We start from the raw sequence: 17532 nt of genomic DNA on the forward strand, positions 1-17532 counted from the left end.
TATCGATCTTTACTCTGGCTAGCGTTTCGGCGTAGTCGCCTTTTTCAGAGCTTGGTAATCTGTCCTCTCAAACGGGTCGTCATCACGCAGGATATGACTTAGTAAACGAATTGCTCAAAGACAACTACGGAAAAGCAAACCACAATAGCGTTGTTAGAGTAGCGCAACTAGTAGTAATCAACAGCGATGCTCTTTGCTCCTGACCCCCTATGTCGAAACAAGCTGAGGTCGTGATACGGCTCCAATTCGTTCTTTTTTTCGGGCGTATTTTCCGATGCGGCGTTCGAGTTGTGGTGGTTTATGCTAGAAATGTTTGTACTAACTGGTAAACTGCGATCTCTGACCTTGCCTATGCTCTACTACTCCGTTAGATTTCTCTTGCAGCCACGACTTGGAACTAGAGCGATTAGAATCACTTATGCTCTTTGACTCACCTACTATTGGATGTGTAAAGATTGTCCCGGCGGATTTTCGACCATGTCCCGATCATGCCTGGGCAGAGCAAGTAGCGATGGTGCGGATCCTAAAGCGATTCACCTTTGTTGCTACCTAATTAGCTGACTTTGCTTCCCTGCCATGCGATGTATCACCGGCTAGGATACAATTTGCGAACTACCAAATTTTCGACTACTGAATTGAAATTGTTTTGGAGAATCAGACACATCCATTGACGTGATGTGAGGTGATCTCAAACTTGTAACCGTTTCAAAAGCAAGAGAAATTCTCACGTGAAATATGAGAGGAAGATGCATCTAATAACTTGAAACCACGTATATGAAAATTCTTGTTAAAAATGGAACATTCCACCTTTCAAAGGTAGCGAGAGTGAGCATCATCGTTATCCTGTAAGTCTTAAGCTTTTTTTGTAGTCTAATTTATTTCCGGACAAAAGAAGGTTCTGTATCTCCAACCTCTTGGAAGAAAAGGAGTTCATTTGATAAGATTTGTAGACTTTCTGAAGGTAATATCTAGACAAAGCTAGTTCCCATTCTCTTACTAGAACACCACACAATATGACATGTAGTTTTAACTACATTGTGTTTTAATTTGTTTGGTAATTCCTACAACTCACGTCATTTTTTACATGTTTCTTTATATCTGTGTAGTTGTTTGCGCCTCTATGATCAGAAGAGCATCTAAGATGGTTATCTGTGTCTCCATGAACGATGAGAGCGTGACTTCGTTCAGGTATATTCACGTATCCCCCAGCATATCCAATGAACATGTAATGTCTCGGAGGCATTCGCGGAGAATCCGCAGAAACCCTGTTTACCGTCACCCCATCCCTCGAGTATAGAAACCTTTGGTCTACGCAAACAACGCATGATGGTCCTGATCAACGAATGCCTTCAGTGCAACATTTCCAAATGGTCGGGAAAATATTATTCTCAAATAAGAGGATTTGCTATGGGCCAAAGGCTTGCTCCAGTTATTGCCATTAGCTTTATGAGCTGAATAGAAAACCAATAATCGAACGTCTTCCACAGGCCTACTTCCGTTATTATCGATGATTGCTTTATTGTAACATCAACACCATCCGAAATGGACGAATGCTTTAAAATTTAGGATGAACGATCACAGTACATAAAACTCATTCGAGAACAACGAAAGATGGATGGCTGCTTTATTTAAATGCACAAATAAAACCGCACAATGACATTGTAACTGTGAAATGGTATTGCGAGGAAAGCTTGAAAAACATACTGACAAACGCAAAGTCAGCTCATCTATCGGCATGAAAAAGGCTGTTATCTGAAATACGGTCAAAACAGCAGCAGCAGTGTGAACAGGTAATAGAGAACGTGAGAAATCATTAGAACTAACCATAGCTAGTTCAAGCATAGCTAGTTCAGACGGTCACACGAGATCGACTTCTAACATCCAATCTCAAACTATAAATAAGACCGTGAGGATCCTACGTGAAGGTAGAATTCCTTTGTGCATTCCTTTTGTTTCTGACTGCTTAACTATTATACATAAGGCTCTTTTACGAACACAGTTGCAAGATGATGTATTGGTGAACATCTAGAACGACATCATCAAGCGACAGTTAGTTCACAATAGATTCTACTAGATTTTAATAGATAGGCAGTGTATGTCAGAGTGTTGTCTTGTTTTTGATATTTGATATTTGATAAGGTTGGAGGTTGCACGAAAATCGGAGTCATCTTCTAGCCTTGAATGCGATAGTCGGAGCCGGTGCTCTGACCCCCTTCACTTTATGACGTTATTGATGAGACCTCCTGACCTTTGAAGGATTTGCGAAAGGACTCACTTCACTTGTTAACTGTTGGCGAAAGGACCCCTTTCCTTTTTGGACCTTTGGCGAATGGATCCCCTTCACTTTCGGACGGTTGACTAAGGGGATGCACTTGAGTTGTACCCCATGTGCTAGATCCCCTTCGACTATGGAGGGGCCGACTACTCCTTGTCGCAGCTGTGCTTCTAACTACATGCAGTGACATCTATCTTGCAGAAACTGGAAGGATGCTGAGTCTGCGTATCAAAAAGCATTTGACAGGTAAAGGCGTGGAAGCGCAAAAACACCAATAGGGCGCCGCAAGAATGAAAAACATGATGGAAATGAGTTTGATATAAAGTGTGCGATATTAGCGCACGAGAAAGAAATATCTGCTAGGAAGGCATTGGAAGCAATCTGGATTTCCGTAAGGAATCCAACCATCAATAACAAAAAAGAGTGCTCATCAATTACCAATGAGTTCATGTCGTTCATAACACTCTGTGAGCTATAAGATTGTTCCACATACAGTTCCTTAACGTCATCCAGACATCAGTATTTAGGGATACTGCACAGCGCGTAAATCTCATTCGCCTTGGTGACAATCTGTAACAAAGCGGTGCTTCACCTGCGCTGTTAGTCGGTGAGGCTGGTCAGTTTCTTTTCCTCTGGAAAATTTTGCGTGGTGTACTTAGAACAATATCGAGTCTTGGCAAGGAGAGAGAAAGAGTTTGATGGAACATGCACGGTATCAAAGACCTCGAACCATTTCCAGACCTTTGATAAAGACGAGTTCGTCGAAACGTCAGGCCAATAATAAAGTTTCACCTTAACCGTTTTTTTTTTCGTTGGTATAACAAGAAAACATAAGTACACTTTTCAATCCCAAGGTTTCGAGAGGAGAGGATTTCGAAGTTGTTGGCCAAGGGGCACCCTGCTGGTGGTAAGTCGGCAGCTACTGATTGATTGTTCTTCGCATGATGTCATCGAATGCGAAGTTGAACAAGAAGTGTGCGGCCACTGGCCTTTGTCTTACTTCAATTGAAACTTGCAAGGGTACTGTACATTCGGCTGGTTTTCGAACTGCAGCAGTTGTTCGGTGACTTATGTCATCACGTATGCGAACGGACTTTCCTATTACTCCATTGGCGCGAAGCGCGTTGAGAAGACGGCCTCGATGAAGAGAGTCGAATGCGTCATAAAGGTTCAGGAAATCCAATCCTATTGGCTTTGGATTACTCTTCTGCCGATGAATACTTGGTCAGTCGTCGATGACTAAAATAGCTTGCTCGTCGCGTGTTGTTGTCTCCGCAGCGTTTAATAAGCCGATTCAGGATAATTCACCCCAAGACTTACATAACACACAGGGATAATGATCCTCTATGGTTTCCTTGATCCGGGATGGGTTGAGGAGGGAATAGCGTGTCTCTACGAGTCAGATATCCTCTCGTTGATCCATATTTAACGGATGTTCTTCGTTTAACAGATCTTCGTCATCTCACAGTCACACACGGGAAAGATATATGAGCACTTCTGCGCTAATTCCAGGTTTTCCGTCTTTCACCTTCTGGATGCAAACCAGAACCTCCGACTCGGTCGGTGGTTCCTCGTTACCCGCCTACGTCAGTCTGTGAATGTTTCAGAACTTGAGCGTGTCCAACGACCAACGTACACCGGTGTCAGTGAGGAACCATCGACCGCATCAGAGGTTCAGGCTTGTATTTAAAAAATGAAGAATGGAAAATCTGGTGAAAACGGTTGGAATTAGCACAGAAATGCTGAAATCTCTTCCTCCTTCTGGGATTCGTGAGGTAACGAAGGCCATCCATTCAATATGGATTGATGAAAGGTTGCCGGATTCGTGGAGACACGCTGTAATTATTCCCGTCCACAAGAAGTTATCTATTACGGAATCCAAGAACTACCGAAGAACATCTTTGCTTTGTGTAATTTACAAGTTCTTAGACCGGATTATCCTGAGTTGGCTAATCAAACATCGCGAAGAAACCACCCACGACGAACAAGCCGGCTTTCGTCTGGTCGATCGAATATTGACCAGAAGTTTATTGTGGGGATTGATTGAAATGTGGCAGTGGTATTCGAAGCCACTACAGTTAACTTTTCTGGATTTTTAAGCTGCTTTAGACTCCCCCCCCCCAAGGCCGTCTTCTCAATGTGCTTCGCGCCGATGGAGTTCCAGGAAAATCCGTAGGTCTTATAATCGACATGAATGGAAGAACAACTCCCGCGGTCTCAACACCAGCTGGATGTACTACACCGTTCGAAATGGAAACTGGAGTTAGACATGGGGATCTGGCGGGACCCTTTCTACTCAACTTTGTCGTCGATGACATAATGCGAAGAACAGGTGAGCAGGGTCCCGCCGATGTCATTTTAGCATCTTCTGCACGTCCCTTGGTTGATCTCGAGTACGCCGACGATGTAATAATGTTCGCTTCTAGCAACGCGAAGTTCCAACATGCTGTTAACCTTGCATCAAAATTAGCTGCAGCCTACGGACTGCGACACCACCCTGATAGAAGCAAGCACATGCGGGCTTCTCGAGACCTTCAACGGGAATCAGGAGGGACGTACAACCTATCGAACTCGTGGATGAGTTCTGTTATTTGGGCTGTATGCTGAAAAACGATGGCAGCTGCGAGAGATATTCAACAAAGATGCGCTAAAGCTAATTCGGCATTCAACTCATTGACCAAGTGCCTGTGGTCGACCGCCATCGCCAACGAAGTGAAGCTACAAAGCTATCTGTCCGCAATTCTCCATATCATCATGTGCGGATCGGAGACTTCGGCAGCGTCGTCGACGGTGATGGGAAAATTTGACTACATGGAGAGAAAGATACTTAGACGACTGCTAGGCCACTTTCGGCTGATGGTGTGCCATAACGAAGAACATTACTCTGAACTGGACATGGTGCCGGCGGATGACGTCGACATCAACAAACGTCAACATCTTGCCCGGGCTTCTGAAGAAGTCACGGAAAACCGTCTTCGCTTCTTTGGTCACGTTATCAGGATACCGTTTGATCATCTTGTCCAAGTTGTCCTGAAGATGCTTTCAGATTCTAATTTGAAAAGACCCCCCGATCGCAAAAGAAGGTACTGGATGGAGGTGGTAAAGAAAGATCTGAGCACACTTGGCGTTGACAGGTAGTTGGAATAGCGGCGCCCATTTCGTGTCAATCCCTCACAATACGTCTCACGTTCGCTGTGTGCTCGTAGGCCTTAAGGAAGACACACCTAAACAAGAATTTGTTCAACCGATTTCTCCACAAGAATCTTCACATGTAACAAGAACTCAACAATGCCTCACTTTAGACTCGCTCAAGAGACGGCCATTAATTAATTTCTAGCGAGTGTAGAGTGAGGCATTGTTGAGTTTTTGTTGCATGTTCACATGCTTGTGAAGAAATCTAATGAAGAAATTCTTGTTTAGGTGTGTCTTCCTCGAAGCACGCAGTCAACGTAAAAGTAATCAGATCATAGATTATCAAGACAGCCAATATGATTGACAATACCTGCATGCGAGAGGAAGAGAGCTGTTCCAAAATAATAGTGGCCAAACTTGACTCAAGTCGGTTTAAAGGTGTGTCTATTAAACGTTTACGTGGTTCTTGTACGAATAGGACGTCCCTTTTTCGACCTCGAGTACGACGATGATGTAGTGATATTCGCTCTAAATAGCGGGAAGTTGCAACATGTTGTCGACCTTGTATCAGAATTAATTGCAGTCTACAGTTTGCGACTCCGCCCTGATAAATCTAAGCAGATGTGTCTCCGCGAGCCCTTCAGTAGGAATCAGTGTGTACGTACAACCAATTGAAGTTGTAGAAGAGTTCTGTTATTCGGATTGCATGAAAAACGACGAAAGCTGCTAGAGAGATATTCAGCAAAGATACTCTATTCAGATGTATCAGATGTTTAACGAAGTCCCTGTTGTTGACCCCAATCGCCAACGAAGTCATTGCGAGTCTGCCTATGCGCTAGCACTATCTACGGTGATGAAGAAGCTCGACTGCATAAGCAGGAAGCTGTTGTGTTGGATGCTTGGCTGCTTTTGGGCAATGGTGTGTTATAACGAAGAACTTTACTCAGAAATGGATATGGTGTTCCGGCGGATGATGCGAGGAAAACAACGTCTTGCGGCACCTTCTAAAATAGCCGAAGAAAACTGTCTCCACTTTCTTGGTCACATCATCTGGAGACCATCGGATTGCGTTATCCAAGTTGTCTTCAGGATGCTCCCAGATTCAAACTAGAGAAGGCCACCCGCACCCGGACTGAAAGAAAGTTCTGGGCGGCGGTGGTGGAGTAGGACCTGAAGAAACTTGGCATCGACATCATAGAGATGATAGTCGGAGTCGATGCTCTGTCCCTCTTCACTTTTTGATGGTTGACGAAGTGACCCTTCCATTTCTGATTTATTGGCGAAAGGACCTTCTATTTGGGATGGGTGGCGAAATGATCCTCACCACCGAGCTAGACTCCGAGAGCTAAACCACTTTCACCCGAGGAGTGTCCAGCTCCTTCCTATTCCCTCGCACGTTTGATTTGCAGTTCAGATGAGACGTAATGTTCCGTAGAACATGGAACAGCGACGGATGGTTAGATTCTGAGCGAGCTCTAGCTGAAGATGGAGCATTATGGGCTCAAACGTGTTCAAAAACGACTCACCTCGGCGAAGATGTGGATAAGCTGAATTAGGCCATAACGTCTACCCCGTTTAAGCCAAGTAAGTCATGTGTACATTCGGTGCCAAAGCCAGGGTACCACCACACATCCGCTGCAGCGGCACGTTTTCTTTTCTCTGCCTGTTTCACACCTCCCATTCGCATTGCCGTGTTTCAATCGAATCCGCATTGCGTCCACTTGATTGAAGACTTTTGAGCCTGATTGTATTTAGATCTAGTGTTTATGTTTCAGATGGCAGTTTTATTCATTTCCTGGCAGGAACTGTCAACTATTCTAGAGTCCGAGAAAAAGCTGCTGAAAAAACCAAATCTACCGCTGCTGATAAATAAGCTCAATTCTCTGAGCCTTAGGATGCAGTAAGTTATTTCTACTTCATCATAGATAGACCACTCTGTGGATCATTCTGGAAAAGTTTGTTCTCTTGTACTATGTCGGAATGCAGCAGCAGGTATCATGTGTTGCGGGAAGCAGTTTTCAGGTGGATATCATTCTAGCCGCCATCACGCATTTCGGTTGGTATGAACTCCTTTTCCCTTGTTGCAGCATATCTTACCTGGTGATAGGTGTTAGTCTAATCTGTTCAAAGTTCCGCAAAGCCTCAGGTTAGGACAGCAGATCTGAAGCTCACAACTACAACACTTGAGTTTAATTTACTGCGGCTTGTTCCGCTGCGTTTCCGTAAAACTGACTGCACTGATGAAATGATCAAATTCTTCTTTGGGGACTGATGTTAGAATTCGTTGTTAGAAGTAACAAGTACACAAGATTGAGATGTAATACCTGTTCGTACTGTAGAAATCGAGGACGCAGATCAAGCACTTCGAAGTACTGGGTTGGTGCGCTAATACTGCGAAGTATTTATTTCTCGTTAATGATTTTTCATGATTCGTCGCCTCGAGTTTGAAATTCGTTGTAAAGCAGCATAGACATCTCGGCACATCAGCAACGCATTTGCCGCAGGAGCTACTAACGAACAAAGCAATAGCCAGGAATGGTCTCAGGAACTTTTTTCCAAGCAGGGAGAAATCATGAAGATAAGATTGTTTTTTTCATTTCTGGAGTCCTTTGGATCACAGGTGTGGACCCGTTGCACTCCAGCATTGTTCCCCAGCCTTTTATGGTTATGCTACGCTAATTACTTCGTCGATATTGCGAGCTGTTTCCAAACTCAGCGGTCCGGTAGCCAAACTTAAATATTAGAAATGTTAATACTAAATTATTGGAAACAAATAGAGGGGAGGGAAATATGCTCTGAAAAACTTCGCGCTGATGAGCGACAACACTTTGGCGATCGGGGGACGAGCGCTTCTCATCTCGACAGTCTCCATAAACGAGGTGCGAATCAACCAAATCGCAAGGCTTCTGTATTCGTAAATTGCGCTGAAGTAGGGGCTGAGAATACAACAGGGATTTCTTGACTTCCTGAGTGTATTATCTAGACAAAAGTTGTTTATCTCTCTTTCTAGACTATCTCACAAAATGCCATGTATTATTGAGCACATTGTTTATTTTGGGGCCGCGTATACAAGTCTGGTTGCTCTCTGCTTGTGGTGGCCCTGCTTTCACAAAACGCAGTCAGGCATTGGAGTGTACGCATTGGGAACGTACGAGCTATATAACTTGCACAGTTATGTGGCGCAAAATTCCTATACATTGCAAGAAGAGGCTGTCGTCCAGCAAATCGCAGAAGCCCATAACCTGAAACGTCAACTGCCTGAAAGGAGCATGAAGTCTTTGGCAACAACCTCGTAACAGTGAACTGCCGGTCGCTATTAAGTGAACTCCAAGCCGCTCTATCCAGACTTCTGCGATATCTTCATGTACCGTTTGCTGCAATACAGGAAACACAGATCAGAGGCCGGCCCCTCTGCAGTATCGGAGACTACACTATCTACTACGGCGATGCTGATCAGAAGAAGATGGGATGCTGCGCGATAGCTGTGGGGAACGACTACAACAACCTGATGGAGAAATTTGGCTTATCATCGTCCAGATGCTCCTTTGTACGACTGTGAGATCGCAGAGGACGTATCCTCTGAATCGTAAGTGCCCGGAATCGTACGGAAACTGCTGAGGGCAACAATAAGGATCCCTTTCATGATGAACTCAATGCGTTGATGCCTAAAATACCCAGTCAGCAGGCGGTTATTGTCGGAATCGGCGCAAATCCGAAGATGGGACTCGAACAACAATCCGATGTGCTAGTAAGATGGTATTATGCAGCGGAGCGCACGTCGGATAACGGCAACCGTCTATGTATTTATGTGAACGTCTATTTATGTGAACAGACGGGCCTCATAATCGCTTCCAGATTTCTATCGAGGCCAGCCGCAGTCTATGGGCTACATCTACGTCATGATAAGTGCAGATAGATGTGGGCCTCCTCGAGGATTCCAGTGGGAATCTTTCTGGATGGACAACCGACCGTTCCACTCGTCGATGAATCCTGTTATTTGGTCTGCATGCTGAAGAACGCGTGCTACGAGAAAAATAATGAGCAAAGATGCACTAAAGCCACTCTGCATCCAACTCCTTTATAAAAGACCTGTGGTCGACCTCATCATTAACGCAGTCCAGCTGCGAATTTACCTATCCGCAATTCGCCCCATCATGATGTACGGATCGGAGACTTGGGCAGCGCCATCTACGGTTATACAGAGGTTTAGTTACACTGAAAAGAAGCCGTTTAGAAGGATACATGGTTACTTTTGGAAGATGGTGTGTCATAGCAAAGGACTTTACTCGGAAGTGGATATGGTGTACCGCCAGACCACGCCAGAAAAACATCAACATCTTGCGGCACTCTCTAAAACAGAAAACCGTCTCCGGTTCTTGAAGTAGTGACGGAAAACCGTCTTAGTTTCTTTGGTTAAACCGCGAAGACCAGTAGACCGTTTTTCAATGTGTTCTGAGAACTTTTTTGGATTCAAGCTGGAAAAAACCAACTGGCCGAAAACGGAAGTTCTGGTCTGAGGCGTGAAAGAGGATCTGAGGACACTTGACGTGGATAGGCAGCCAGATGTCACGTAAGGTTAAACAGGATATGGATTAGCGACGAATCTATTGATTTTATGCAAGCTCTTGGTGAAGATTGAGGAGGTTGAGGAGAGCTATGCTCAAGAGACCCGCGGCGAAGATGCTGGTAGTCGCGTGAGGCGATAATATTAGCCTGGCGATTATGTCAAGTAACACTACAGCACTGTCTTATGTTCCTCGTAGATTGCCGACTACGACATTCACGTTTCGACTACAGGACGAGAACGCCAGAGGAAGTCGTAAATTTTTGACAATGAGAAACTACGTGAACCTTTCATCTTCTCATATTCTCAATATCTCAGTTCGAAATTAGACGCGAAATCGGCTTTAAAAACATTCGTACTGTTATGTGGCAAAAAATATACAGGTCTTGATTAACGGCGAACATTTTCTGGAAAGAACGACAGAAATAATCTTTATGTTAACATTGGAGAGGAAGTTTTCCATAACATTGTTAGCTGTTATGATCTACTATTCCTACGAAATAACTCTTTCTGGTGTATTAATGTTTTCTTGTTTCGCCAACGAGGTTTAGGTGAAACTTTTTTATTGGCCTGACGTTTCGACAAATTCGTCTTTTTCAAAGGCCTGAAAATGGTTTGAGGTCTTTGATACTATGCATATCCCATCAAACTCTTTCTCTCTCCTCACCAAACCTCGATATTGTTTCAAGTACACTACGCAAGACCTTAAAAGGAAAACAACTGACCAGTTTCACCGACTAGAGGGGTTGGTAAACCACCGCGTTCTTAAAGATTGTCACAAAGGCGAATGCGATCTACGCACTGTGCGGTATCCTTAAGTACTGGTGTCTGGATAACGTTAAGGAACTGCATGTGGAACAATCTTATAGCTCACAGAGTGTTACGAACGGCAAAAAGTCATTGATAATTGATAAGCACTCATTTTTTATTACGGGAATTCAGAATGCTTACAACGCCTTCCTAGCAGATATTTCTTTGTCGTGCGCTAATATCGTACATTTTACTTCAAACTCAATTCCATCATGCTTATCATTTTTGTGGCGCCCTAACGGTGTCATCGAACTCCCTCGCCTTTTACCAGCCAAATGTTCCTTGATACTCACGTTCAGCATCCTCCCAGTTTCTCCAATATATATGACGTTGCACGTTAGGCATTCTGTTTGGTAAATAACTCCGATGTTCGTGCAATCACCAGCCCTACCGAATGGACAAACCACGCAGCATTCTGACACGCATTGCCTATAGTAGAATCTATTGCGAACTAACTGTCGCTTAATGCTGTCGTTCGGGATGTTCACCAAGACAACATCGTCTTGCAGCTGTGCTCGCAAAAGAGTCCGGTGTATAGCAACAGTTAAGGAGTCAGAGAAGAAGGGGATGCACAAAGGAATTCTACCTTCACGTGGGATTCTCACCGTGTCGTTCGCAGTTCGAGATTGGGTGTTAGATTTCAATCTTGAGTAACCGTTTGACCTAGCTATGCTTGTGGCTAGTTTTAGTGATTCCTCCCGTTCTCTATCCCCCGTGCACATTGCTGTTGCTGTTTTGACCATATTTCGGATAATTGCCTTTGTCATGCCATTAGGATGGGCTGACTTTGCGTTTATCAGTATGTTTTTCGAGCTTTCCTTGCGATACCATTCAACTCTTTCTGGGTTTGGGTGATTCCAATACAATTGCCATACATCGCGTAACAACGCAATAGGCTACGGCAGGGGAGGTGTAACGGAAGTGCAACATAGTCACACTCCGACCCGCGCGACCGCAGCGCTATCCCAACACGGCGTCTGAAAGAAGGGTTGGGAACTGTTTTAGGGAGCCGAAAAATGCGGGATGCCCATTCACATTTAGTTCCTCCTTTAATCGTTTTCTTTTCGTTGTTTCTCAACACGTCCATTTCGTTGTGTGCGCCCAGCAGCACGAGATGAGCCACGCCAGAATCACATTGTGACCGCACGACTCACCTTAGAGACTGTCTCAAACTGTGTGCTTGCTGTGCGAGAACAGTGTCCACAGACGCCGTCCTGCATGCCTTTCTCGGAGCTGCAGAGCGGATCAAATACCTCATGTTTGCTCTGCAAAAGACCAAGAGCAGAAGGAGCGACAAATGAATGACGGTACACTCGTCATTCGTGGAGGCTTCGTCGCGAAATGTAGCCGGTGTTGGTTTTGTTGTGCACCCATCTGTCGTTCATCTTGTTGAATCTCACGAGATCCTGCCACCTCGTCTGGTCATTCTTCGCCTCTGCCCTCTGCGCCAACAACCCATTATTATCATCAGCTGCTGCTCACCAACATCAGGAACTGATAAATCCAAATTGGACGCGTTTTACGAGGAGCTGGAGGAAGTAGTCCGCAACGAGAAGTCCTTCTAGAAATTCGTTGTCGGAGACTTCAACGCAAAACTAGCAAAGGCCACAGAAGAGGAATACAGGGATGGAAGATTTGGACTTCTTCTTCTTCTTCTTCCTAGCGTTTGTCCCGCGTTGTTGCAGGGTCCGCTTTTCTGCTTCTTGTCTTCCATTTGATTCTATCCACTGCATCAGCCGTACACAAACGTGCATCTATCATATCCAGCTTCACACGCTCTAACCAGCGAATCTTTGGCCTCCCGCGCGGCCTCACTCCTGAAACGTCGAGCTTCAGAGCGGTTTTGGCAACAGAATCTTCCTCCCGCCGCAATACGTGACCAAACCATCTCAATCGCGCCTCCTTCATCTTCTCAGATATCGGGACGACACCGAAGATGGAGCGCACAGTGCCGTTGGATACTTTCTCTTTTAGCGTTACACTTATCGTCCACCTCAACATCCGCATCTCCATAGCGTGCAGCACTCTTTCCAAGGCTTTCGTTGTCGGCCAGCACTCGCATCCGTAAAGGGCAACAGGACGCACAACCGTCCTGTAGATCTTCGACTTCAGTCGAACAGGGACTTTCTTGTCGCATAGTACCCCTGTTGCCATTTTCCATTTCATCCATGCAGCATTAACACGTGCTCGACCTTCTTGATCAATGTCGCCTGTGGAAGTCACTTTGGATCCAAGGTACTTGAAGCAATTCGCCTTGTTTAATTCGGTGCCATCAACACGAATTGAACCATCCTCTATCCTTGGTCCGCACTCCATGTACTCAGTTTTTGATGTGTTGAGGCGCAATCCATATTGCTGCAGCTGATCCTTCCAAGACTGCACTTGTTTCTGAAGATCATCTCGAGACTCCGACGCGAGCATGACATCGTCGGCAAAGAGTAGAATCCATGGATTTCCTTCGTTATCGTGTCCATGCACAGTATGAACAGCAGAGGTGAGGGGGATGAACCCTGATGAACCCCTACTCGTACAGGGAATGGCCTGCTTGTTCCAACAGCACATCGTACAACGCTGGTAGGCTTCGCATAAAGCAGCTTCGTCCACCGCACATATTCTTCTGGTACTCTATGCGACCTCATGGACATCCATAACAGCTCATGTGGGACACGGTCGAAAGCTTTCTCGAGATCGAGAAAAGCAAGATGCACACTGCGGTTCTTCTCTCGATGTTTCTCCAGGAGGATTCGGACAGCATGGATAGCGTCTATAGTGCTGCAGTCCTTCACAAAACCGCACTGGTTGAGTGAAACGCTAACAATTTTCCTCAGACGAGCTTCCAGGACACGCTCAAAAACCTTCATCGTATGGCAGAGCAGTCGTATAGGCCTGTACGAGGTGCAGTCAGCAATGTCTCCTTTCCCTTTCCAGACAGGCACGGTCACGGAAGTTTGCCAAACGTCTGGAGTCCGTCCTTCTGCAACGATCTTGTTAAATAGAGTTGCGAGCCACATGGACCCTCGATCTCCTAGCAGCTTCCAGATATCAACAGGTATGTCATCAGGACCGGTTGCCTTGTTCGACTTCATTTTTGCGAGGGCAGCACTGACTTCGACGGCAGTAATTGGTAGAACAGGATCCTCGACGCTGGGAACGGTTGGGATGGGAGGATGACAGAACTCTTCGTTACACAAGTGATTGTAGTACTCTCGCCACCTCTCCAGGATCTGACCAGAGCGGCGCAGAACGGCTCCATCAGCTCCCTTAACGATCTTGGTGTGCTCCATATCCAACGTTGAGCGATGACGTGCTCTGACTAAACGATACACTGCCCGCTCGCCTTCTCTGGTATCAAGCATATCGTACACAGCCTTGTAGCGGTCCGACTTCGCTTTGGAGACTGCCTTCTTAGCCTCACTCTTCGCCGCTAGGTAAGCACCCCGATCTTCAGGCTGACGCGTCCTCCACCAGAGCTTATACTTGGACTTCTTCTCACAAATTGCCGCCTGAACTTCCTCGTTCCAAAACCACGTAGCCTTTTGTACCTTTGGCTTACCTAGAGTCGTCTTTCCCAGAGTGTTTTCTGCGGTCAAGCGTATAACGCTGGAAGTAGACGACCACATTTCCTCCACACTACGAGTAGGGTGGGGAAGTGTAGATGGGGCCACGGACGCGAAAAGTACCTCCTTTCGATCCTTCAGATTCCATCATTTGATGCGCTGTGTTTCAGTCCTTGCATGTCTCTTCCTTAAACGGGAGATTTTCAAGTCCATAACGAGCAGATGGTGTTGGGCAACAACATGGTCTGTAGGGATGACTTTTGAATCCTGCAGAAGTCAGCGATCTCGTCGGCGTAACATCCAGAAATCTATTTGTGTTTCACGACCGCCGCTGGTGTACGTGATCAAATGCGATTTTCTTTTCCGATACTGCGTGTTAGTAATGATCAAGTCACTTGCAACAGCATACTCCAGGATTCGCAACCCGTCGTCGTTACGAGCTCCATAGCCGTATCCACCATGACAACTCTCGAATCCGTCTTTCCGGGAACCGACATGTCCGTTGAAGTCTCCTCCGATTAAAAGTACTTCTTCGCTTTCCAGGGATTGGACGTACTGCTCCAGATCTTCCCAAAAGCACGCCTTCTCTTCTTCACTACAGCCCATTTGTGGCGCATAAGCAGAGACGACTCGCAATTCCACTTCTCCTGTATCTACTTTTACAACCATCAAGCGATCCGATAGTCGATCCACCGCTGTGACGCTATTTCTAAACGATTCGTTCAATATGATACCAACGCCGTTGCGATTTGATGTGCCGTGATAGATCAGCTTGTAGCCATCGCCTAATTCCCTTGCCTTGGAGCCTTTCCAGCGAGTCTCCTGTACACAACATATGTCAACACGGCGTTTTCTGAGACTGTCTGCCAGTTCACGACTTCTTCCAGTAAGCGTCCCAACGTTAAGTGTTGCCAAGCGCACTGGATGTTGCTGGCGATGGCGGACTAACTTCTTTGGCCGGCTTCGTCCTCTAGCCGGTAGCCCTCGCATATTTGCCACATTGCCCGGGCGAGGACAATGCGCGTCGCTTCTGGGGTACGCCCTAGCTTCTGAAGAACACATATTCTTCAGAACAAGATTCTGAAGAGCAGCATGGCACCGGAATCGTCGTACTACCTCCTCACTTAGCTAGCCTGTAGCCTTGGCCCAAAGACCGGGCTACTAGCCGGACACCTTTGTGGCATGGTTGAACCTGCCGAGACGAAGTCTCGCCACCATAGCTGCCCGACGGCCAGGGCCACCGTGGACTAGGGTACCGGAATCAAAACGGCAACCGCCTCACCGGTTTGCTGTCTTCCACTCGCCTCTTTCTTCATTCTCTTTTCATAAAGGAAGATCATCTTCGGTGGACATGGGAATCGCCCACCGGCACGACTCGTGCGGAGATCGATCATATACTCACGAACCGGACGTGGTGTCTACTGACGTCTCGGTACTACCATCCTTTTTTAGTGGTTCTGATCACCGTCTCTTTCCAAATACGGCTTAGCCACACACACACACACAAGAACATCTGCTACAGACAACGAAGGAGGAAATAAGTCGTATAATACGATTGCATACTCAAAGACTTCTTGTCCTAGGGTGAGGAGGACCCAAATGTGGACTACGACCTGCTGCTCAGACGACTGCGGGCCTGTGCTGAACGTGCTTCGAAGCCGCGCCCAACAAACTTAGATTGAATTTCGAAGACGACCAAGAAACTGTTGGAAAGAAGGACTATGAACTTGATAGTTCTGTTTTTTTTTTTTTGTTTCTGCACATTGAGGAGTAGGAAACACTGGCTGCAAGAAGGCGTTGCTGTAGGATCTTTCGAAATACAGGCAGAAGAAGATTCTGGAAGCAGCACAAAGAAGAACGAGTCTAAAGAAGTGCCGCAGGGATCTCCGCGAATATAATATTCCGCTAGCGGCCTTACTGAGCGAAGACGGGATTCGCACGTCTTCTCGTCGTGAAATGGAAATCATTACGGAGAGGTTGTACACGAACCTTTTCCGTTCATCAACTCCTGTGTCAAGCCCGATCATCCCCATTGGTGAAGCTCTACCACGGATTCTCCCTTCGGAAGTACGAGTCGCTATTAAGAGCATAAAACCTGGCACAGCCCCGGACCTGATTTCATATCAGCAGACTTCCTTCGGGCTGATGGCCATTTACTTCGTGTAATCTTAGAGGCGCGTGTTATACAAAGTGTTAACCAAGATCAGTCTCATGTGCATATCTAGGACGCTGAAAGCTCAACCTCAAGAACAAGATGGAGTTCGTCAGGGGTTCAGCTGCATGGATTATTTCCAGGCCGTGTCGAGGGTGATGGAGGTTTGCAGGGAACACCACTTGCCCCTTGTTCTAACTTTCGCCTACTATGAGAAAGTTTTCGACAGCGTAGAAACTACGATCGATACACCACTAGGATACTATTAGCTTTTCCACCGCCCCCTCACCACAAACATTCGAAGGAGGGTACGACAAGGCGATACTATGTCGTCGGAGCTGTTCACGTCTGCACTTCAATGGATAATGAAATCACTCGCTTGGGAAGAGATGGACGTCCATGTTAATGGAAGATTCCTCTCGAACCTTCATTTTACGGACGACATAGTTTTCTTTTCGAGAAGTACCAATGAAGCTGAAACATTGCTCAAAGTATTGAACGAAGCAGGGAAGAGAATAGGACTGCGAATAAAGAGAAAGAAGACACAGTTCATGAAGAACGCCTACTGCGAGGACGGAGGAGTACAACTTGAAGGCTCCCTAATCGTGGAAACTTCGTTGTTCTGCCTTGGACTTCTATGACTGTGGAAAACAACATGAAGGAAGAACTGAAGGATGAGAGATGCGTGGGTTGCATTCGCACCCGTCAGGGAAGCTACGGACCAACTGACGGCGCAAGATGTTCGTGCCCATCTGTTCGACTCGACATTTCTTCCAGCGCTCTGTTACGCAGCGGAGACGTGGATAGACACTGGGGCCACGTCTAGGAAGCTACTCACCACCCACGGAGTCCTTGAAAAATGTTTTCTGAAGCGTGCAAAACACCTAGCCGGTCTTCGCAGCTCCGACTCAAGAACAGTGCCCAGTCACGACCCAGCAGAATACATATCGAAAGCAAAGGATAGATGAGCGGGTCACATTATCACAGGAGTCGATGGATGGACAGGCTGAGAGCTCAGCTGGATACGACTCAGGGACTTCGT

The 17532-nt window shown here is 46.2% G+C and overlaps 12 protein-coding genes across 14 annotated transcripts in view; 9 read left to right on the plus strand and 3 right to left on the minus strand.

Moving 5' to 3' along the window:
* Window positions 1–3216: 3216 nt before the first annotated feature.
* RB195_023093 (uncharacterized protein) lies at window positions 3217–4882 on the plus strand (the record flags this gene model as incomplete). 2 transcript variants are annotated; one of them, XM_064210413.1, is made up of 3 exons in its annotated part: window positions 3217–3295; window positions 3883–3947; window positions 4385–4882. In XM_064210413.1, 3 exons carry the CDS (start codon window positions 3217–3219, stop codon window positions 4880–4882), a joined length of 642 nt encoding a protein of 213 aa, XP_064066293.1. The 2 variants fall into 2 exon arrangements, with proteins under 2 accessions (XP_064066293.1, XP_064066294.1); XM_064210412.1 differs by lacking the exons at window positions 3217–3295; window positions 3883–3947 and having other exon boundaries at window positions 4466–4882.
* A 147-nt stretch (window positions 4883–5029) lies between these two features.
* Window positions 5030–5413, plus strand: RB195_023094 (uncharacterized protein; the record flags this gene model as incomplete). Its single annotated transcript, XM_064210414.1, has 1 exon — window positions 5030–5413. One exon carries the CDS (start codon window positions 5030–5032, stop codon window positions 5411–5413), a length of 384 nt encoding a protein of 127 aa, XP_064066295.1.
* A 754-nt stretch (window positions 5414–6167) lies between these two features.
* On the plus strand, window positions 6168–6518 carry RB195_023095 (uncharacterized protein; the record flags this gene model as incomplete). The annotated part of the gene is made up of 1 exon (XM_064210415.1): window positions 6168–6518. One exon carries the CDS (start codon window positions 6168–6170, stop codon window positions 6516–6518), a length of 351 nt encoding a protein of 116 aa, XP_064066296.1.
* A 664-nt stretch (window positions 6519–7182) lies between these two features.
* RB195_023096 (uncharacterized protein) lies at window positions 7183–11435 on the plus strand (the record flags this gene model as incomplete). Its single annotated transcript, XM_064210416.1, has 2 exons — window positions 7183–7307; window positions 11291–11435. 2 exons carry the CDS (start codon window positions 7183–7185, stop codon window positions 11433–11435), a joined length of 270 nt encoding a protein of 89 aa, XP_064066297.1.
* A 647-nt stretch (window positions 11436–12082) lies between these two features.
* Window positions 12083–12346, plus strand: RB195_023097 (uncharacterized protein; the record flags this gene model as incomplete). Its single annotated transcript, XM_064210417.1, has 1 exon — window positions 12083–12346. The coding sequence occupies one exon, from the start codon at window positions 12083–12085 to the stop codon at window positions 12344–12346; it is 264 nt and encodes an 87-aa protein (XP_064066298.1).
* A 94-nt stretch (window positions 12347–12440) lies between these two features.
* RB195_023098 (uncharacterized protein) lies at window positions 12441–14401 on the minus strand (the record flags this gene model as incomplete). The annotated part of the gene is made up of 2 exons (XM_064210418.1): window positions 12441–13237; window positions 13291–14401. The coding sequence occupies 2 exons, from the start codon at window positions 14399–14401 to the stop codon at window positions 12441–12443; spliced, it is 1908 nt and encodes a 635-aa protein (XP_064066299.1).
* RB195_023099 (uncharacterized protein) lies at window positions 13303–14401 on the minus strand (the record flags this gene model as incomplete). Its single annotated transcript, XM_064210419.1, has 2 exons — window positions 13303–13360; window positions 13416–14401. The coding sequence occupies 2 exons, from the start codon at window positions 14399–14401 to the stop codon at window positions 13303–13305; spliced, it is 1044 nt and encodes a 347-aa protein (XP_064066300.1).
* A 213-nt stretch (window positions 14402–14614) lies between these two features.
* Window positions 14615–15400, minus strand: RB195_023100 (uncharacterized protein; the record flags this gene model as incomplete). 2 transcript variants are annotated; one of them, XM_064210420.1, is made up of 1 exon in its annotated part: window positions 14615–15400. In XM_064210420.1, one exon carries the CDS (start codon window positions 15398–15400, stop codon window positions 14615–14617), a length of 786 nt encoding a protein of 261 aa, XP_064066301.1. The 2 variants fall into 2 exon arrangements, with proteins under 2 accessions (XP_064066301.1, XP_064066302.1); XM_064210421.1 differs by having other exon boundaries at window positions 14615–15328.
* On the plus strand, window positions 15356–16504 carry RB195_023101 (uncharacterized protein; the record flags this gene model as incomplete). Its single annotated transcript, XM_064210422.1, has 3 exons — window positions 15356–15373; window positions 15504–15622; window positions 16162–16504. 3 exons carry the CDS (start codon window positions 15356–15358, stop codon window positions 16502–16504), a joined length of 480 nt encoding a protein of 159 aa, XP_064066303.1.
* The window catches only part of RB195_023102 (uncharacterized protein), a gene marked incomplete at both ends in the record, with an annotated part of 34595 nt that continues 33357 nt past the window's right edge, over window positions 16295–17532 (plus strand). The window contains 2 exons of the mRNA XM_064210423.1: window positions 16295–16500; window positions 16564–16654. Of these exons, the coding sequence (XP_064066304.1) occupies window positions 16295–16500; window positions 16564–16654 (297 nt within the window). The remainder of the gene's footprint in view (window positions 16501–16563; window positions 16655–17532) is intronic.
* RB195_023103 (uncharacterized protein) lies at window positions 16817–17131 on the plus strand (the record flags this gene model as incomplete). Its single annotated transcript, XM_064210426.1, has 1 exon — window positions 16817–17131. One exon carries the CDS (start codon window positions 16817–16819, stop codon window positions 17129–17131), a length of 315 nt encoding a protein of 104 aa, XP_064066305.1.
* Window positions 17165–17458, plus strand: RB195_023104 (uncharacterized protein; the record flags this gene model as incomplete). Its single annotated transcript, XM_064210427.1, has 1 exon — window positions 17165–17458. One exon carries the CDS (start codon window positions 17165–17167, stop codon window positions 17456–17458), a length of 294 nt encoding a protein of 97 aa, XP_064066306.1.

Source organism: Necator americanus, chromosome X (assembly GCF_031761385.1).
Source record: "Necator americanus strain Aroian chromosome X, whole genome shotgun sequence".
NCBI lineage: Eukaryota > Metazoa > Nematoda > Chromadorea > Rhabditida > Ancylostomatidae > Necator > Necator americanus.